The sequence below is a fragment of the Schistocerca americana genome, chromosome 4 (genome assembly GCF_021461395.2).
Source record: "Schistocerca americana isolate TAMUIC-IGC-003095 chromosome 4, iqSchAmer2.1, whole genome shotgun sequence".
Classification (NCBI taxonomy): domain Eukaryota; kingdom Metazoa; phylum Arthropoda; class Insecta; order Orthoptera; family Acrididae; genus Schistocerca; species Schistocerca americana.
The window spans coordinates 114,029,532-114,052,462 of record NC_060122.1 but is presented as its reverse complement, the minus strand read 5'-3'; the positions used below and the strand labels follow the sequence as shown (position 1 = coordinate 114,052,462).

Sequence of the window (22,931 nt, the reverse complement as noted above, 5' to 3'; positions counted from 1 at the left end):
CAACAAAATTTCCCCTTTTTCACATCAAGTACAGACATATTTATTTTAGGAATTAGGAACATGCTATTAGAAGTACGATTCAGACTGCAGTACAGATCGCACTGCCTCTCGGCTTCTTGCGCCATATCACGTTTCTTACCAAACCAGGCGCGCTCACTTTCTTCCCAGGTTACTCCGAGATCGTTGGCCACACTACGTCACGCGGCCAGTTTGCCTGCCCCGCAATGGTTGTGCGCGGTCGGACGTCTCGACAGTGGAACTCAGTACTTCCGTCTGCTGCGGAAAAACAAAACGAGAAAGCTGCGAAAGGCAAGTGACGAGGAAGGTGAGCCCAAGGGCAATGTTGGTGCAGCCATCGTGTACGGTAGATTAGCTCCCATCGACGACAAGTGAAAACGGAAGCGAGTTTCCGCGCGCTATACCAGATAGCAATATCTGAGAATTGTGGAGGTGGTTCAATCAACCCTCTGCCAAACACTTAAATGTGATTTGCCGAGTATGTATATAGATGTAGATAGTCGCAAATAAAAATAAATTTGTGTTTGATGAAACAAAAGTCTTGTACGGCGATTCAGCAAATTGCCATTTTTGGGGCCTTAGAGCAGTTACATTTGTCACGAAAGGAGCTTTAGTAGCCTCACTCGTACATGTGAACGGTCTAGCAGCTAGTAGAGTACAGTACGATATACTGCGCGGCGAATGTTCTTCAGAAACAAAATTAATTGATCAGCAGGTCGCTAACGGTGCTGCCGTCAGCAGAAAACTGGCGCCGTCGGGCGACCTTAAGGAAATGCAGGAAAGCCTTGCGTAAAAGTCTCATTCGGTGGTATTAATGACAGCTTTCTTTAAGCCTGGATAGATGCTACGTAATGACGACAGCAAATGTGCCTACACTGTCCTATTAGGAGGCTACTGATGAGCATTATGAGGACGTCCATCGTTTAGGTGTTTAGGGATAATACCAAATAGCGAAACAAAGTTGGATGACGAAGTAAATTCCGTATTTGGTAATGCGAACACAAGAACTAGTTTTTTTTTGAAGGGTTCTGTGAAAGAGAAGACGATCTGCAACACAGAAACTGCGTTGATAACAGTCGTACTGAGGCGTAGCGCCGTATACCGATCCTGCCTTGGAGGCGGTTAAGTGGGAGATGTGTCTCAGAGCTGGATAGTGACAGATGGTGACGCGAGACTGGACGCGCACGTAGTTTATGTATCAGCCGATAGTGGACAGTATTGGGTAGGGGACTGATTTTAGTTTCGATTGTGCCCACTAGAGTGCACTAAAATAATAGAATGGTTTTCATAAACTGTTCTAGTATTTTCATAAAGTGTTATTATGTCTTTTTGTGTTTGTAAAATGTTATAAATGTCTTTTAACAGTATGAATGATGCGTGAGTGTGGTTTAAGGTTAATATAAAGATAATTGTTTAACGAGTTATGTAGTAGGATTAAGTGTGGGAACATTTCGAAGAAGTTTGGATATGGACAAAGGGGATTTTTGTAGAATAGATTTGTAAAGTAAGTTTATGGTCAAGGGAAAGTTAATTCAAGTATAAATAACAATACTAAATAACTTTCTGCATAAGCAAAACTTCAGCATATTAGATAATTACGTCGCTAAAAAGTGCTGTCGTTAAGTTTCTATTTTGCGATTGGTTATTGATGAAAAGCGCGAACTGACGCTGGAGAATGTTGATTTGCTATTGGCTGTTGAGTAAACTGACCAATGGTAAAGCAATATTCTTCACGCGCCTTTCTCTGCTGGTAGAGAAGACTTAGAGTATTCTAGAGAAGAGTGGGAACCTAGCCATGAAACAGTTCGCACGTGTGTAGTAGTACTTCCGATGGAAACGATAAGTTGCCCGATCTAGCAGTGTTTCATACATCAAAAAAATGGTTCAAATGACTCTGAGCACTATGGGACTTAACATCTGTGGTCATCAGTCCCCTAGTACTTAGAACTACTTAAACCTAACTAACCTAAGGAAATCACACACATCCATGCCCGAGGCAGGATTCGAACCTGCGGCCGTAGTAGTCGCGCGGTTCCGGACCGAGCACCTGAACCGCTAGACCACCGCGGCCGGCTTTCATACATCAAAAGTGTGGTAAAGTGACGGCATAATTATTCCGATGGGCGTGTAGAAATTTCGGAATTTTTAAGTGAATTTTGTGACGAGAAAAGACATAAATTCCGCGTGGCGTATTGAGCAGGTCGTTGGCTAAAAACTGTGACTGCATTAGGTACCGACAGACTTAATATTTGGCGAGCATTCTCAGTTCAAAATGGTTCAAATGGCTCTGAGCACTATGAGACTCAACATCTTAGGTCATAAGTCCGCTAGAACTTAGAACTACTTAAACCTAACTTACCTAAGGACATCACACACACCCAAGCCCGAGGCAGGATTCGAGCCTGCGACCGTAGCAGCCTCGCGGTTCCGGACTGCAGCGCCAGAACAGCACAGCCACAGCGGCCGGCAGCATTCTCAGTCAAAAACAATCCGTATTTTTGTAGCTATTACGTTTCCGGGAAATGCAGCATCATAAACTTGCTAACGTGAGTGAAAGGGATTGTGAGCGACTTTGTTAAGACTAGCACGGGCTTGGCAGTGATACTTGTTCACCTAAGTTTCAAAATACAGGGTGATTCAAAAAGAATACCACAACTTTAGGAATTTAAAACTCTGCAACGACAAAAGGCAGAGCTAAGCACTATCTGTCGGCGAATTAAGGGAGCTATAAAGTTTCATTTAGTTGTACATTTGTTCGCTTGAGGCGCTGTTGACTAGGCGTCAGCGTCACCTTTCTTCGAAGGTGCTACTGTAACTGGACTACAGTATCTGGAGATGTTAGAGAATTGGCTGTTCCCTCAGCTCGAACGAGAAGCACAACAATTCATATTTCAGCAGGATGGAGCGCCACCACATTGGCACTTATCTGTCCGTAACTACCTGAACGTCAGCTACCCGAGGCGATGGATCGGCCGCCAGGCAGCCCGTGACAGAGCACTTCATCACTGGCCTCCAAGAAGCCCTGATCTTACCCCCTGCGATTTTTTCTTATGGGGGTATGTTAAGGATATAGTGTTTCGGCCACCTCTCCCAGCCACCATTGATGATTTGAAACGAGAAATAACAGCAGCTATCGAAACTGTTACGCCTGATATGCTACAGAGAGTCTGGAACGAGTTGGAGTATCGGGTTGATATTGCTCGAGTGTCTGGAGGGGGCCATATTGAACATCTCTGAACTTGTTTTTGAGTAAAAAAAACCTTTTTAAATACTCTTTGTAATGATGTATAACAGAAGGTTATATTATGTTTCTTTCATTAAATACACATTTTTAAAGTTGTGATATTCTTTTTGAATCACCCTGTATATTAATTGAGGACAAAATTTCCAACCTTTCTCCCGAATCGTAGATTAGTGACTTAAATTTCAGCCTGGTTCACGTCGAAGTACAGTAGGTTTCACTCGGCTTTCCTAGTGATGATCTGCTGAGACAATGTTCACAGGTAGGTGCAGGTTCGTCGTAAAGGGACGGAAGGAACCGCGCCGCCGCAGTACGACCAGTTTCAGAGTATTGTTGCAACATTTGTAGTCCTGTCAAGTGCATTTTAACTTGGAAGTTAAGTCGTGCAGATGCCCGGCGACCATCATACTACGAATACTGAGTACCTCTTTATCGCTGTCTTTTGGGAACTAATTACAAAAAGTTCACTTGTTGCTCAAACATTTTTCTGCTCGTTTCGAGCGCAGTCGATTTTCAGAATATCACAGAAAACGACTTAAAACAATTCACGTCAAATGTTTTCAGTCTTAATATTAGTGCTGAACTGATAAGATTGAAATCATTTGATACGATACTCTGAGACAAGTTCTCTTATCTGCTGTTCTGACGACGGACTGTACCCGAAATTCGTACATAAAAAAGTTTTAGCTACTAGACTGTTTACTATCGGCCAAAAAGCGGTAATAAAGATGTACTCGCTATCCTTACGAAGCAGACCTGACGACAGGCATCGAACGAATTTGGAAACGTTCTGCTAGGATCGTAACGGGTCGGCATGGCCCGTATCAAATTCTAACAGATGTGGTCGAGGAACGTGTGTGGGAATCGGTGGAAGGTAGGTGGTGTAAATTTGACAAAGTTCTCTATTAGACCATCAAATTTCTTTGGCATAAATATTTGACATATGAGCTTTGACATCACACAAGGTGGGGCACAGCGATGATCTGTGGTGTTACCGCCAAACACCACACTTGCTAGGTGGTAGCCTTTAAATCGACCGCGGTCCGTTAGTATACGTCGGACCCGCGTGTCGCCATTGTCAGTGATTGCAGACCGAGCGCCGCCACACGGCAGGTCTAGAGAGACGTCCTAGCACTCGCCCCAGTTGTACAGCCGACTTTGCTAGCGACGGTTCACTGACAAATTACGCTCTCATTTGCCGAGACGATAGTTAGCATAGCCTTCAGCTACGTCATTTGCTACGACCTAGCAAGGCGCCATTATCAATTGCTATTTATCTTGTGATGCATGTACCGTCAGACCGATGTTCACCAATTATGGATTAAAGTTAAGTATTCCAACAGCTACGTACTTTATTTGCTAGACTCAAATCCTTTAACTGTTCCAGACCTCACGCCAGCCTGCGTGAGATTAAACACGTGCCTTTCGGCTTCACCTCCTAGTGGCTTGGCTGTCTTGCCAAGTCACAACATGATCGAGTCCCGTTCTTCGGACGTGACGCAATCAAAAACCTGGCGCCTGTGCTGCGCGCCTGCAAACCACACGCAGGTCACTCGCCCTCTTGTGGGTCAGACTTCGAATCGTTTGTGTGATCCGCTCGACAGGTTGTCCCACCATTATAGGTGCAAGTGAAATGGGTACAGCACAATGAAACCAGCGGGTGGGTAGTCGTAATGTTCTGGCTGATCAGTGTATCTGCAGTTTCGATCCTCGAGGACTCTATCATAAGTTTTTCATGCATTCAATTGTAATACGTCGTACGGGGTAACCATTTCTTTACTTGTTTACTTGTTTAATTGCTCTCTACTCGCGCCCCTTTCGTTTGTACGTACAGTATAATGGCGTAACGATTATCATTGTTCTGCAAGGATTGGATTGACTAAGGAACACAACAAGAACGCGGCAATTGCTCACACACAGAATAATTGGAAGCAAAATTAACCATCTTTCAACTAAAAAATTGAATCGTCAGAGCTGGCCTGTGACTCACTATTAACAGAATCACGAAAGTTAGTTGGGCACATGATGCATTAAGTGAATTGTGACGGATTAAGGAACAAATTCTGTTCCATCTGAATCTAACCAAAACGGTAGCAGAAATATTACTCTCGAGAATCCTGCATTGCTTCCAACAACAGATGTTACTCGTTATAGAGGCCGGCCGGAGTAGCCGAGCGGTTCTAGGCGCTTCAGTCTGGAACCGTGCGATCGCTACGGTCGCAGGTTCGAATCCTGCCTCGGGCATGGATGTGTGTGATGTCCTTAGGTTAGTTAAGTTTAAGTAGTTTTAAGTTCTACGGGACTGATGACCTCAGCTGTTAAGTCCCATAGTGCTCAGAGCCATTTGAACCATTTTTTGTTATAGAGAATCCTACTTCAAAACTGAACTAACTCCCATCCAATACCACCGTTCAAGTGTGTACAGGAGCCGCACATCATATTCACGTGACCCCACAACAGCGACTGCCTAACTCTGTATAAAATCCAACTTGTCTCGCCTCTGCATACAGAGATGGAAATTGAAGGAGGCGACATGACAAATCACCAAGAAGAATTTACCAAAAGAATTTACCATTGGTTGCAGGTGTTGTGGCGTAGCAAGACAGCCACGCCACGGAAGTTGCCGAAAGGCACGCGTTTAGCAGGCAAGAGATAGGTCTGTAACAGGATACGTAATGAACGCTATAAAGAAAAGTACGTAGCTTCTGGACTACTTAACTTTAATCCATCCTTTTGGTGCATCTGGAGATTGTGGCGATACAAGTGAGACTCTATAGATACATGCAATGTTACTAATGGCGCCTTGCTAGGTCGTAGCCATGGACTTAGCTGAAGGCTATTCTAACTATCTGCTCTGCAAAGGAGCGAGGCTTCGTCCGTGTAGTCGCTAGCAAAGTCGTCCGTACAACTGGGGCGAGTGCTCTATCGTATCTCGAGACCTGCCTTGTGGTGGTGCTTGGTCTGCGATCACACAGTGGCGACACGCGGGTCCGACATGTACTAATGGACCGCGGCCGATTTAAAACTACCACCTAGCAAGTGTGGTGGCTGGCGGTGACACCACAGCAGGCGTCACCTACAATCAGAAGGCAGGAACGACAATACCTGGTTCCTTCACTTCAAAACTTTCCTCTCGGTTCAACAACCACAATTCGAACAGGGCATCTCCTGCGCGTGGGTTCTGAGGAACCGATCACGTCGCCGCACGTTTAAAGGCGTGTACGCACTAGGCTAACGACAGCCAATGGATTGGGCGGAACGTCCATCACCAGCGCGTTGGCTTTCGGCCTCTCATCCTCACCAAACCGACGATTCCCCCCAGGGGCCTCATGGTTCTTTCGTGAGTTCGTGCGTGGCGCACACAGAGCCCCAAGCTATTGCAGACGATTCTTCCTTCCCTGGCTGCATTTCCTTCACTCTGCCCTCTCTCTCTATCCTCGCTCCTTCCCCGTTGCCCCCTCCTACCCCCCTATGTGTTCTGATTTATATCGACCTGGCTATCCACCTGGTTCCCCGTCTCGCTTGCAATTTTATTCCTTCTGTCCGTTATTTCATCCTTTGTGACGTTTAGGTCCCCACTTGAGGTTTCTACTTCTACGCCTACATGGATACTCTGCAAATCACATTCAAGTACCTGCCAGAGCGTTCATCGAACCACCTTCACAATTCTCTGTTATTCCAGTCAATCAATCAGGCGGAAAGAATGATCACCTATATCTTTCCGTACGAGCTCTGATTTCCCTTATTTTATCGTGGTGATCGTTTCTCCCTATTTAGGTCGGTGTCAACAAAATATTTTCGCATTCGGAGGAGAAAGGTGGTGATTGGAATTTCGTGAGAAGATTCCGTCGCAACGAAAAACGCCTTTCTTTTAATGATTTCCAGCCCAAACCCTGTATCATTTCTGTGACACTCTGTCCAATATTTCGTGATAATACAAAACGTGCTGCCCTTTTTTGAACTTTTTCAGTGTACTCCGTCAGTCCTATCCGGTAAGGATGCCACAACGTGCAGCAGTATTCTAAAAGAGGACGGAGAAGCGTAGTGTAGGCAGTCTCCTTAGTAGGTCTGTTACATTTTATAAGTGTCCTGCCTATAAAACGCAGTCTTTGGTTAGCCTTCCCCACAACATTTTTGTGTGTTCCTTCCAATTTAAGTTGTCCGTAATTGTAATACCTAGGTATTTAGATGAATTTACGGCTTTTAGGTTAGACTGATTTATCGTGTAACCGAAGTTTAATGAGTTCCTTTTAGCACTCATGTGGATGACCTCACACTTTTCGTTATTTAGGGTCAACTTCCACTTTTCGCGCCATTCAGATATCTTTTCTATCTCGTTTTGCAATTTGTTTTGATCTTATTATGATTTTATTAGTCGATAAACGACAGCTTCATCTGCAAACAACCTAAGACGGCTGCTCATATTGTCTCCAAAATCGTTTATATAGATAACGAACAGCAAAGGGCCTATAACACTACCTTGGGGAACGCCAGAAATCGCTTCTGTTTTACTCAATGACTTTCCGTCAATTACTACGAACTGAGACCTCTCTGACAGGAAATCACAAATCCAGTCACATAACTGAGCCGATATTCCATAAGCACGCAATTTCACTACGAGCCGCTTGTGTGGTACAGTGTCAAAAGCCTTCAGAAAATCCAGAAATACGGAATCGATTTGAAATCCCTTGTCAATAGCACTCAACACTTCATGTGAATAAAGAGCTAGTTGTGTTTCACAGGAACGATGTTTTCTGAATCCACGATGACTGTGTGTCAATAGACCAATTTGTTCGAGGTAATTCATAATGTTCGAACACAATATATGTTCTAAAATCCTGCTGCACATCGACGTTAACGATATGGACCCGTAATTTAGTCGATTACTCCTACTACCTTTCTTGAATATTGGTGTGACCTGTGCAACTTTTTGGGTACGGATCTTTCGTCGAGCGAACGGTTGTATATGATTGTTAAGTATGGAGCTAATGCATCAGCTAAACGAACCTAATTGGTATACAGTCTGGACAAGAAGACTTGCTTTTATTAAGTGATTTAAGTTGCTTAATTACTCCGAGTATATTCTCCGTTACTCATGTTGGCAGATTCGAATTCTGGAATATTTACTTCGTCTTCTTTTGTGAAGGTACTCGTATTTCGGAAGGCTGTGTTAAGTAACTCTGTTCTGGCAGCACTTTTTTCGATTCCATCTCCATTGCTATCGCGCAGAGAAGGCAGTGATTGTTTCTTGCCGCTAACGTACTTCACATACGACCAGAATCTCTTTGGATTTTCTGCCAGGTTTCGAGACAAAGTTTCGTTGTGGAAACTGTAATAGGCATCTCGCATTAAAGTTCGCTCTAAATTTCGAGCTTCTGTAAAAGATCGCCAATCTTTGGGATTTTGCGTCTGATTAAATTTGGCATGTTTGTTTCGTTGTTTCTGCAACAGTTTTCTAACCCGTTCTGTGTACTAAGGAGGATCAGCTCCGTCGTTTGTTAATTTATTTGGTATACATCTCTCAATTGCTGCCGATAAAATTTAAGCCACATCTGGCCTACACTTATATTATTAATTTGGAATGAGTGGAGATTGTCTCTTAGGAAGGCGTCAAGTGAATTTTTATCCGCTTTTTTGAATAGCACTTCCACTTCTAAATTTTCTGTTTTTAATGTGAGTCATTTGGGAAAGAACTCCCTCTCTTGCATCTACGGTGTGGATTCCTCTCTCCACTCCCCCCTTCCCTCTCAATTCTTAACGTTGTTCCACGAGCGTGTTTCACCAAGGTGTCAGTCGTTTTCCGAGTACTTAAGAGCGCGACAACCAGTGCACAACACTACAGAGACTGAGACTGAACACTATTTTTGAAATAAGAAATACATAGCTAAAGTATAATTAAGAAAAACTTGATCGCTGTTAATACATTACAATATCTTAGTTTCATTTACTGTAATGTGGTAATAAGATGTCTAATGGGCAGGTAGGACCTACTTCCAAGTGCGTTCCAATACCGGCCCAGAACTAGCGGGAGCGTGGGAGGGGTGGGGGGTGGGGGGGAAGTAGGAGGGGGACCGCAAACTGGGTATCTGTCCCGGTCGGCAATTACAGGGGGCGCCGAAATCATATTCTTGAAGAAAAAAAAAAAAAAAAAAAACATTGTTTCACAAAGCGCCAAGCATCCGGCGCACTTTAGTCTATAGATTATTGATATGATTTTGAAACGCGTCCCTGTTGGTTTTTCAACATTTTTGAACACATTCTAAGTAGATTTCTGAATGCGTACGTAGTGTACGTGATGTGTCTGCCAGGACAATCCCCGTCGCATCTACGAACAAAAAATTTTCCCGCAGACAAAAGGGGACGGGACTATACGAGCTGAGCCAAATAAACCCGAACAAGTGAATGTCAAACGTTGTATGCTTATGTGGCTGATTCGGTGTGCGAATGATAAGTGTTGTTATAATTATTAGTGAAATCCATAGATTCAGAACACCAGCGTGAAACTAAACGTTTAAAGAGAATAACAGCTAAGAAAAGTTACATATTATCTTCTCAGTGTATCGAAGAAAATGAAATTTTGACACAAAGTTTTTCCCAGATTGCTACATTATTAACGGCCAGCTGAACTGTCTCTAGTTAGCAGCCGCTTAAGTTCTGTTCTCTGAATAGCGCGGGAAACGCGTTGTATGAACACGCAACAACGCCTAACTGGCATATAAACGGATGATAATAACTGAGCCGGTGATTCTGGTAGGGTGAGTGAAGTTAAGCAGAGAATAAGTTTTGACAACGGCGGGAACTGTTATAGAATTAATGATAAAAAGATTGTTTTTTAGAACGAGAAAGGAGAAGGAACGGGGACATCACATAAATTATACAAGCGAATATGACGATTCCAAATTTGTGTAAAGATTTCATGCTACTACCACTTTTGAATCTCATGATTGAGAAATTGGGTCATATGAATGACATATGAAACTATTTCCTAAGAAAACTTTTTGCTTGTAGTACACCGAATAGGCATTTGATATTAGTGATTCGTGAATTATATTCTGTTGTATTATTTGTTGTGACTTGGCAAGACAGCCAAGTCACAATGAGAGGAAGCCGAAATGCACGCTTTTAATTACACGCTGACTGGCGTGAGGTCTGGAACAGTTAAGGAAATGTATAGTAGCAAATAAAGTACGTAGTGGATGTAATACTTAACTTAAATCCACAATTGTAGAACATCTCTCTTGACGGTACATGTTATAACCACAATATAAAATAATATCAAATGCTATGGCGCCTTGCTAGGTCGTAGCAAATGACGTAGCTGAAGGCTATGCTAACTATCGTCTCGGCAAATGAGAGCGTAGTTGTCAGTGATCCATCTCTGGCTAAGTCGGCTGTACAACTGGGGCGAGTGCCAGTACGTCTCTCTAGACCTGCCGTGTGGTGGCGCTCGGTCTGCTATCACTGACAGTGGCGACACGCGGGTCCGACGTATACTAATGGACCGCGGCCGATTTAAAATCTACCACCTAGCAAGTGTGGTGTCTGGCGGTGACACCACATTATTTATATAAATAAGCTAAATAAAAGTGATCATTTGTGCCAGAACACCATTTCTGCCAAAACAGACTCGCTTATTTGGTCTGTGTTATAATTGCTGCTATATTAGAAAGGCCTATTTCGTGTTATGTAGCAGACAGTGACAAAATAGACGTAATCAAACCGAGAAACAACACCAGTCTTGGGTACTAATCACATTAGTGAACGACATTTTGAATTTTCATGTAGCAAAACGTTTGACGAACTTTGATGTGGTGACAGATTCTTTCACAGAAAGGAATATACACCGAGTAAAGCTGTAGCAAGATTAGAAAGATTTAAATGAAACAACAAGTTTACTGTTACCAGTCGCTGCTTATTTATCTCCACGACGAGTTTCAAAGGTGTAAACCACCAGCATGGAAGATTTACATTTGTTAGTATGACATGTGTCTGTATGTTGTTACGATTTTTTGGGGGAAACGCACGACGCCATATTTGTTTACAAAATATGACTGTATATATGTGATGTGTTACGGTACTGAAAGGAGCCCGTAACCACTGGAGACAGTACCACAAGTGCCTCCAAAAAATCGGAACGCAACACACACACACACACACACACACACACACACACACACACACACACACAAATGTCATACTAACAAATGTAAATCCACCTGATGATGGAGGTTTAAACTTTTGAAAGGCGTCGTGGAGATAAATAAACAATGACCGGTAACAGTAAACTTGTTGTTTCATTTGATGTCAATAACAGAAACGGTAAAGTCTAACCAAAAATGTTCGCGTTTAAAGATTAGAGAGAAAAATATGCTCGAACCTAAGGACTGAAGAAACTGTACTGTCTTGCTTGCGTCTTGCTGTTGCTGGTTTTATGTTTCCTATGTTTAATTTTATGTCACACAAAAGAGAAAGTTGTTAGCTAATACGCTATAAGGAATAGAAATTTTCTGATTTTTACTCTCCAGGCCGCAAATAATCCAATCCAGTACTAGTTTTTTTAAGAGGGGTAGGATGTCAAATTGGCCGACTGGGAGCAGCAGAAGCACCACAGGACATTTGAATTTCCACTGTCCTGAATATAGATTTGGTGGCTTCCATCACAAAACATACACGTCTGAATTCCACAGAACGAAACACAGTGACGTGCAGTAGAAGAATGCTGTGTGAAGAGGAGCGGTACAGCCCTATGGCACACATAAAACCAAATAACATGTCTCACATTTCCTCGATCATATATGCTTTATCTTTCAGACTCTTCAGAAAGATATGCGCTACAAATGAATATCTTTTGAAAAACATCGTAGTCGCCGTTGACTGTATGAAATATTTATTGTTTTTGTTGTTGTTGTTGCTGCTGCTGCTGTGGTCTCCAGTCCTGAGACTGGTTTGATGAAGCTCTCCATGCTACTCTATCCTGTGCGAACTTCTTCGTCTCCCAGTACCTACTACTTTGTGTATTGATCTCTTGGTCTCCCTCTACGATTTTTACCGTCCGCGCTGCCCTCCAATACTAAACTGGTGATCCCTTGATGCCTCAGAACATGTCCTACCAACCGATTCCTTCTTCTAGTCAAGTTGTGCCACAAACTTCTCTTCTCCCCAGTTCTATTCAACACCTCCTCATTAGTTATGTGATCTACCCATCTAATCTTCAGCATTCTTCTGTAACACCACATTTCGAAAGCTGCTATTCTTTTCTTGTCCAAACTATTTATCGTCCATGTTTCGCTTCCATACATGGCTACACTCCATACAAATACTTTCAGGAATGACTTCCTGACACTCAAATCTATACTACATGTTAACAAATTTCTCTTCTTCAGAAACGCTTTCCTTGCCATTGCCAGTCTACATTTTATATCCTCTCTACTTCGACCATCATCAGTTATTTTGCTCCCCAAATAGCAAAACTCCTTTACTGCTTTAAGTAAAGTAATTCATTTATTGCCAAGTCAGGTATTGGGAGATTAAAAGAAGTTTAGAGGGTTGAGTAGTGATTCTCCAACAGAAAGAGGTTCCTACTCAATGGTCTGAAGATGACCACAGTAGTGGTCAAAACCGGTCACCTTGTTAAATAAATCGTGATCAAGACTGTTTTTAATAGTAACTACTTTAAGTGTCTCATTTTCTAATCTAATTCCCTCAGCGTCACCCGAGTTAACTCGTCTACATTCCACTATCCTCGTTTTGCTTTTGTTGATGTACATCTTATATCTTCCTTTCAAGACACTGTCAATTACGTTCAAGTGCTCTTCCAAGTCCTTTCCTGTGTCTGACAGAATTACAATGTCATCGGCGAAACTAAAAGTTTTTATTTCTTCTCCATGGATTTTAATACCTACTCCGAATTTTTCTTTTGTTTCCTTTACTGCTTGCTCAATATACAGACTGAATAACATCGGGGAAAGGCTACAACCCTCTCTCACTCCCTTCCCAACCACTCTTTCCCTTTCATGTCCTTCGACTCTTATAATTGCCACCTGGTTTCTGTACAAATTGTAAATAGCCTTTCGCTCCCTGTATTTTACCCCTGCCACGTTAAGAAATAAATAAATAATAATAAATATTTCATACAGTCAACGGCGACTATGATGTCTTTTATGAAATATTGTATGACTGTGAATCCCAGCCATGAGAAGTTAATCCATGAGAAGTTAATTTTTTTGAAAAATCGACATGTTTAAAATTTTTGACGTCCTATCTGAAACCTTCGAGAGGAGCGTCGCCACTGTCAATTTTTTGCCCCGGTAGATCCGGGGCTGACACTAGTGTATACGTTTTACGGCTGCTGCCAATCATAGCGTTTGTGTTTGCTTACATCAGGTTCATTCTTACGATGAACGAAGGATTAGAGTGGTGTCCGAAGCGCAACCAACCGCCAACGCGTTGAAGCGCCGGCTGTCCGAACCGCAACCACAGCCAAGCGCTTCGTCCGCCGGCTCTGATTTGCCGCCCATGCTCGCTGAACAGGCCACGGCGTGGTTTGTGCCTTTCGCTTGGGCGGGCGAGGGCAGCGACTGACCGGCGCGACGGGCCGGCTTCCGAGGCTACACCCAAACAGCTTCCCCAAGCTTCTGCTGCACGTCTTTGTAATCACACCCACATTCATTCAGTCAAGCAATCGCGCATGCTTAAGACAGGTGGTTACAGGTACATGGTGTGCTGAATATCAAGCGCCGTAAAAAAGAGAATAAAACGCACTCAATTTCGGTTCCCAGCGTCGTCTTCCTATCTGGCAATGTGAGAGAACGCAGGCAGAGGAAAGACGCTCTGCCGACCTGGTAAAACCACGAAATTACACTACTGGCCATTAAAATTACTACACCAAGAAGAAAAGCAGATGATAAACGAGCATTCATTGGACAAATATATTATACTAGAACTGACATGTGATTACATTTTCACGCAATTTGGGTGCATAGATCCTGAGAAGTTAGTACCCAGAACAACCAGCCTTGAAACGCCTGGGCACTGAGTCAAACAGAGCTTGGATGGCGTGTACAGGTACAGCTGCCCATGCAGCTTCAACACGATACCACAGTTCATCAAGAGTAGTGACTGGCGTATTGTGACGAGCCAGCTGCTGGGCCACCATTGACCAGACGTTTCAATTGATGAGAGATCTGGAGAATGTGCTGGCCAGGGCAGCAGTCGAACATTTTCTGTATCCAGAAAGGCCCGTACAGGACCTGCAACATGCGGTCGTGCGTTATCCTCCTGAAATGTAGGGTTTCGCAGGGATCGAATGAAGGATGGAGCCACTGGTCCTAACAAATCTGAAATGTAACGTCCACGGGTGAAAGTGCCTTCAATGCGAACAAGAGGTGACCGAGACGTGTAACCAATGACTCCCCTGACCATCACGCCGGGTGATACGCCAGTATGGCGATGACGAATACACGCTTCCAATGTGCGTTCACCGTGATGTCGCCAAACACGGATGCGACCATCATGATGCTGTAAACAGAACCTGGATTCATACGAAAAAAATGACGTTTTGCCACTCGTGCACCCAGGTTCGTCGTTGAGTACACCATCGCAGGCGCTCCTGTCTGTGATGCAGCGTCAAGGGCAACCGCAGCCATGGTCTCCGAGCTGATAGTCCGTGCTGCTGCAAACGTCGTCGAACTGTTCGTGCAGATGGTTGTTGTCTTGCACACGTCCCCATCTGTTGACTCAGGGATCTAGACGTGGCTGCACGATCCGTTACAGCCATGCGGGTAAGATGCCTGTCATCTCTACTGCTAGTGATACGAGGCCGTTGGGATCCAGCATGGCGTTCCGTATTACCCTCCTGAACCCACGGATTCCATATTCTGCTAACAGTCATTGGATCTCGACCAACGCGAGCAGCAATGTCGCGATACGATAAACCACAATCGCGATAGGCTATAATCCGACCTTTATCAAAGTGGGAAACGTGATGGTACGCATTTCTCCTCCTTACACGAGGCACCACAACAACGTTTCACCAGACAATGCCGGTCAACTGCTGTTTGTCTATGAGAAATCGGTTGGAAACTTTCCTCATGTCAGCATGTTGTTGGTGTCGCCACCGGCGCTAACCTTGTGTGAACGCTCTGAAGAGCTAATCATTTGCATATCACAGTATCTTGTTCCTGTCGGTTAAATTTCGCGTCTGTAGCACGTAATCTTCGTGGTGTAGCAATTTTAATGACCAGTAGTGTATATAAAAATGATATGAAAGGTAGATTGATTACCGCCTTTCGAAAGAACCACCAAGGATGAGCTGAAGCGGCCTGGGAAAGTCACGGCGCTCTTGAGCCAGGAGGTGTGGAAACCTATCCTCCCTCAAACTAGGCCAGTGTCTTAATGATTGCGTCACTTAGCTCGGTATTGTCATATCACGTCTTATGCTCAGGCCAAAGACTGTGATGTACCAGATAGCTTGCGACATATAATTCTAATGTACTGGTGCAATGAGAAATTTCGTAGTAGTTAGAATTTTTATCAAGTAATTACGTTTAATTGTTATCTCTGATTTATATACACTGCCAGAACAAGGAGAGTTAGTAACGTTATCACTGTTACGGCGTAAAGTCAAGCGCCGTTACGTCAGTCGGAAACAACAGAGAAGAGAGGGCTGTGAGAAGACATCAGCCAATCGCTCGCTGACCTACCCCTCTCCAGGACGACAACGCGGCAGCAGCGGCCCCTATGTGAAGTCATATGGGTCGCGACCGACTGGCGACGCCCCAGTTCAGTTGACTTGAAGACTAGCGACTTGCACAGAAGCGTCAAACCTCGTTGCTTCGCTTGTTCTGTCTATGTAGCGCAGACGTGTGATTGTTTATACTGAAGACGATTGCTTATTTTGTATGTCGCCCTTTGCTTGCGACACATTTGTATAATTGTCAAAGTGAAGTATTGTCATTTACTTTTTGTAATAAAATTCATTAATACGATGTGTTTGATTTTAATTGCCTAGCGAACCAAGTACGAAGGATACCTAGACAACCATATTTGAGAAGGCTGGACGTAATATTTGACGACGAGCGTGTAGACGTAATAATCACAGACAGCAATCACCATTAATTAAAAGTTACAACGAACATTTCATTCAAGACAGCCATCTTGTCCAGTTTTCACGGACTGTCACATTAATGGCAACCGTTTTGGTACCTAGGACGATCCAGTGTAGGCCAGCTGAAGAAGAAGTCATGCCGTTGGTATCGGTTGACTGATTTAACCGAGGAGCACTTCTTGAAGGAAGCAACACTGGGTTTAAAGTCCCTTCGACATCGAGGTCATTAGAGACGGAGGATATGCTCGATTTGTGTCAAGGGTGGGAAAGGAAATCGGCAGAGCCCTTTCATAGGATCCATCCCGGCATTTGCCTGGAGAGATTTAAGGAAATCACGAAAAATCCAAATCAGGATGAGCAGAACCGTCGTCCTGCCGTATGAGAGTCCAGCGTGCTATCCACTGCGCCACCTCGCTCGGTGAGAACGTCTTACGAAATTCCCTGAGAGAGTTGGCAACGAAACACAGTGCTTCTTCCGCGTCGCGAACGCTACATTTCTTTTTCAGTGCCGGACATCAATGGTCCAGCTCCCTGATGTACGGTGTTTGAAAAAAATGGTTCAAATGGCTCTGAGCACTATGGGGCTCAACTGCTGAGGTCATTAGTCCCCTAGAACTTAGAACTAGTTAAACCTAACTAACCTAAGGACATCAGAAACATCCATGCCCGAGGCAGGATTCGAACCTGCGACCGTAGCGGTCTTGCGGTTCCAAACTGCAGCGCCTTTAACCGCACGGCCACTTCGGCCGGCGGTGTTTGAAAGAAGCGACTTGTAACTCGATACCAACTAGCGCCGACCCCACCGCGTAGTGAGGCGCCGTCAGAAAGGAGCCGAACAATTCTTACCTAAACGTCCTCCACCCCTTCATCCTCCACTAGGTCATGCCAAGCTTCATCTCTCACTGGATCCTAGGATCCCCAGTTGAATCTACGGGGTGGTCGGAAATTCCCGTTACAAACTTCTAGGACTTGTAATGGGGAGTGAGTACATAATATTTTGAATAGGAACCCATGTTCAGAAACATACTATTTCCGCGGTACAACCATTTGAAAACGTGTTGCTTATGCGATCATTTTTACAGGTACCTGACTGGGCGTGATCCAGTAAATCACTTTTTTTACAGTTCCACTCATTAATAGACAATGGGATTGCTCTTGTACTTGCTGACGGGTTCTCATCAACGTGATGCACTAACGCCTCTTCCAGTTCGGGCTTGTGGGGCCTCCCTGGAGGGCCACAGTCACGCCTGGTGCTGGTGAAGATACCCTGTCTCGAACCCGCTGCGTGATTGTGACGAAAAAGGTACGCGATGTAGTCTGAAGCTGTGGAGAACTATCTTGATAAAGACGACGAGCAGCTCTTCCATTGCTTCGCCATTCAGGAAGATCATGTCGGTGTTTTCTGCAAACTTGTACTCAACCATGATGCTCCAACACTGACAGACGCGTGAATGAGGCTCATCCAGGTCAGCGAAGTAGGATAGGATGTCAAATGACATCAACCGATCTGCCGTAAGCACCCATGACAATCACTATCCTGTTGCAAACCTACCTAGCAAACATGTTTCCAAACGGCTGTAGCACGACAATGGTACATTTCCGGACATGTGTTCCTATTCAAAATATTATGTACTCACTCCCCACTACAAGTCCTAGAAGTTTGTAACGGGAATGTCCAACCACCCTGTATATTAACATCTGGTTCACTATCACGTAAGCAGTTTTAGAGGACATCATTGTCACCACAGAAAGTAAAAGTATGTACTCATAACATTTTATTTTATGAATAAATATTTTCACAACCAATGGGGACCATGATTACCTTTAAAGAATCTCTGTTACTTCGGATTCCAGTGTGTTCAGTTTCGTAATCTGACCACGCGGCTAATTATGCTTCCTTTATGACTGTCCGTGATACCATTGTTCGGAAGTTGCTAAATCTCATTTATCTGGTGTCTGACATATTTATTTCATGTACATAATAATCCATATCTCTCGTTTGTTTGTTTTTAATGTTGCTGATCCGTACTGTGCTTGAGTTATTAACTCATGTATCTGGAATAAACACATCCGTCAGCAGGGGATGTATTCTGATGCCTTTTCTATGAGATTCACGATGCTCATTAATTTGTCTACAATTGCCACAGGGTTAGATGTCCATAAATATTAAAACGCGTCCCGACTGTTTGAATGAAGAATCGACAACACTCCAGAGTAATTGAAGGACATCTTCTACACACCAGGAGCTGCGCTTGAATTATTTTATTAGCCAAACCAGTATTCGGGTTTATAACCCATCGTCAGCGGCATTTGATACAGAGAAACAAACAACTGCGTGTACATCAATTTCTACAACATAGCAACTGTGTACAATAGCAGAAACGTAAGTCTACTTACATTAGGTATGATATTCAGCTTGATGTGCATCTAGAAAGCAAACAACCGTGTGTAGCCCATCTACAGCCATGCCTACGTTGATACGATAGGATACAAAAATCCGCAGTACAAAAGTGCAGGAGGTGATGATGTCTTTCAATAAATATCTAAAAGTTGCAGAACTACAAACATTCAAGATTTTTGTTCCAGATCACCCTATGTCGCAGGTTGCAAGCTGGCATACGTATTGTACATACCTGCAGCAGCTGCAGCAGTTAGCACGGAGGCGGCGGCGGTGAAGACGGCGAGCGATGGCAGCAGCAGCTGTTGCGGGCGGGCTGCCCACCTGCTGGGTTTAGGGGTGACCATCTCGCACGGGCGAGCTGTTGCGAGTGCCTGAGACGGCAGCGACGGCGGCGGAGGCGATCACCGTGCCGCGCACCACTTTCACTTACACCGAACTGCCCCCTCCTGCCCCCCCCCCCCCCTTTCTATCACTGCGCAGCGCGATGTGCACCACTCTCGTCCTGGAGCCGGACCTTCTCCGGAACTTCGCGGATACTGAGTCAGTGGTGGGGCAGCATCCTGCTGCCGGGAGACTTCAACGAATGGGCAGGACGGCAACTTCCGCGATTTATGATCGTTTCGTCGTAACTAGCCGCTCTCTCCTACGTTACTTAAGCACACAGTGAGAAGATAGCTACATATTCAGTAGACCATTTACACAATTTCTGTCAAAGTGATGGAGAACGAGACAGTGGAAAGCTTCGTATTTCTGAACAGTTTGTGGTGCTCTGATGTACGCTGGCCATCCATAGTGCACTAAACCGCACAGTAACTTAAATTAACTACCCATGTTACAAGTTAAATGTAGGCTTCTTAAGCAAATTAATATATTTTTCTACTATAGTACTTTTGACATCGGTTTAATTAATGGAGTGGAGCGTGTTGTCCTGAAGACATCTTTTCACTAAGGATTTAAAATTTTGCTTTACAACATCAGACATTTTGTATTATTGGGAATATCAGTAGAGAATTTTGTGGCTACATAATGCACTCATAGCTACCCACAGCTTTAAATGTTTGATACTAAAATAATGAAGCCATAGTCACAATACATAAATTTTTTCTTAAAAAAGGGATTATATTACCGATTTCAACGAATTACGTCGTCATTTTCAAATGCAAAACATTGATTGGAGAATATAGTATGGGAATTGTGACCATACATGTGACATGAGACCAGGCAACCAAGGCAAAGATGGCACTACCAGCCACCATTGCCTCGGTTGCCTGGTCTCATTATTTTTCGTAATTGTTGTCACATGTATGGTCACAATTCCCATAATATATTCTCCAACCGATGTTTTACATTTGAAAATGACGACGTAGTTCGTTGAAACCGGTAATGTAATCCCTTTCTTAAAGAAAAATTTCATGTACAGTGGCTATGGCTTCACCATTGTAGTGTCAAACATTTCACTTATATTATAGTCACACTCTTTTACGACAATTATGTCGGAATATAGACCCACAGCTTTGATAGTGAGTAACCAATGTCTATAAAGAGATATGAGCATTTGTTTATCATCGATATTGTGAAACACATCACTTATCCTGAAAGCCTTATGGTTTCCGTATTTTGGAAGGAGGTTGTACAGATCAAAAAAAGAAAGCATTTTAGAGACCGTGTTTACTAGACGTTCTTCTCTTGTTTTCTCCATACTACAACCTCTGAAACTTTGTCGGTGGAGTTCTGCTCCACCCTGTATGTAGTGTGTAAAAGATACCTCTTTACAACGTACTACAGTAGTACAGAGGAAGTCGAGACTCTTGCGGTTTATCACGTTGGAAACCTACCTCAAACTGGCCTAGAAAAACCATATAAGCTAACCTCCGACCGGTTAGTATTGTTAGTATGTTGTTCATGACACTCTCTTATTACAAATGTATAAAAATTTGCAACTACACGAGTTGCTTCCCAGAGTCGACTCTTTTTCGTCTGCATTGACAGGGTTATTGCGCCACCAGCTTAGTTGTGCAATTGTAAAATTTACGGTTGACGTTTGTGTAAATTTTATATTACAATTTTATGGATTCTAGCAGCACAAAATTAAAAGTTAAGGTCTGAAGGTCGCTCTTTCCTTTCTTCTTGAATAGCTCGAAAACCGCGGCCTCGAGCAAAAACGCATCCATAAAATTAAACTCCATTAAATGTCTCGCACGGAAGGTCTCATTCATTTCTTTTCCTCTAGGAGTAATAGTTCACTCGGGGAGAGTGAGAGAATATGGAAAATTTCGCCCAACGTGCACGCGCTGTAACTTGTATGGTTTTTGCAGGTCAGTATGAATTTGAGTTATCGGGTGGTTGCAATTAAATTGAGAGTTTTTGCTGCAGTGAAGGCTGTATACATCATAGGACGCTGAAATGTTGGAGGTATGTCCATTAATCGGTGCATTGACGGAGTATGCTGAAAAAAAAAGAACAGTTCCACTTTACACCACCAGATGAAAATATCGCGCTCTACGCAAACAGAATGTGGCGTGGGTGCATGAAAAGGGGAAGAATGATCACACACATGAATAACGATGGCTCTGGCTTGTTTATTAGGATATGGTGATAAGTTACGTGTGTTCAGTATGGTTTACAAACTCAGCAACGCGCTGCATCCGTAACACGGCATGGTCGACAGTTGCTTGTAGCACATCCGTTGTAATCACAGAGATATGTCGTCGTTAGCTATCCTTCAGATCAGGAAGAGTCTGAATACACCCCTAATAGACACAATTTTTCAGATACCCTACAAGCAGAAGACACATGGATTTAGGTCGGGGGATATGATGGGACACACATCATGAAATTGCTTCGAGATGGTGCCGTCGTTACCGAAGGTTTCTCGAAGCAAATCATTCAGCTTGCACATGACACATTTGGTATCGCCCCATCTTGAATGTAAATAGTGGTCTGGACACAGCTGCGTTCTTGCAAAGCTGCAATCACGTGTTGCATGAGGAGGTCCTTATAAAGTGAAGATCTCTCACTGGACACGTAAGGGGCCCACGAGGTGTCACCTCCTCAAAGAAAAACGGACCGAAAACGAAGGAACTTGAGAAGCTGCATCACACAGTCACGTAAGCTAATTGCAGTGGATGTTCCTGCGACAGTGCTGTGCATTCGCGGCTCCATGCAGAGTAAAATGTGCCTCGTCCGTTCAAAGAATATTCCCCAGCCACACGTGATCCATTTCCATTGGTGCAAAAACGAAGGCCAAAGTCACGGCTTTGTAGAAACTTCATTTGGTGCACATTCTGGATTTTGTAGGTACACCAGAGTAGAATGCGACGGAAAATCTATTGAACTGTTGGCTAGGGGAGAGACTATTCCCATGTCATAGCTCGAGCACTGGGCACAGAATTTGGGACATGTGTTGTGTATTATAAGAATAAAAAATATATAGAAGGAGTAAATTGTAGTACAATTGCATTATTAGTAAATGTTCTGAGTGTACGAAATTGTGCTAGTCGGACGTCCTCTCTTACATTTCAATTGTAGATGCAGGCTGCCGACTCCAAGGACACCAGTGCGTCTCAAAAAATGAAGAAAAATCCTCTCAACTTGATTCCACTTCACTTCAATAAAAATACTCTTATTCAGAATCACATATAATACAAAATCTCGTAGTATGTCATACTTCGATTAATATGTCTTAACCGTCTTTCTACACACGAGAGAGTGAAACAAAATCGTCCACAAAGAAAAGTGAATGATGTTCTTTGTTCATTTGTCTGCGCCTTACCTCGTATTCATAATTAGTGTCTTTGCCGACGCTTATGGTCGATCGCTGTTTCATTTTTGTAATAAATTTTCGCTTTACTATATCCGTACACACCGTCATGTCAGCGTACAGTATGGGGGCAATTGTGTAGGTACGTGGTGAAAGCAACCCCCCCCCCCCCCCCCCTCCCGATGTCTTTCACCATGAACCTACACAACTGCCCCCACACTGTACGTTGACATGGTATGGCGACGTACACTGTTTTTGGATGCACATATTTATATTTACATTTGCCGATAGGGGTCGATGACCTTTATTTGTCGGCTTCTCTTTTATTTAATGAATGGATATACCAGCTTATCTTATGTATGTTAAAGTTAAACAAGAAATTGAAACATTATGTAATGAATTATCA

The 22,931-nt window shown here is 43.6% G+C and overlaps 1 protein-coding gene across 1 annotated transcript in view; it reads right to left on the bottom strand.

Annotated features, from left to right (window-relative positions):
- Positions 1-19,117, bottom strand: part of LOC124613291 — a 126,932-nt gene extending 107,815 nt beyond the window's left edge. The window contains exon 1 of the mRNA XM_047141986.1: positions 18,998-19,117. Within this exon, the coding sequence (XP_046997942.1) occupies positions 18,998-19,109 (112 nt within the window). The 5' untranslated portion in view covers positions 19,110-19,117. The remainder of the gene's footprint in view (positions 1-18,997) is intronic.
- Positions 19,118-22,931: the final 3,814 nt, after the last annotated feature.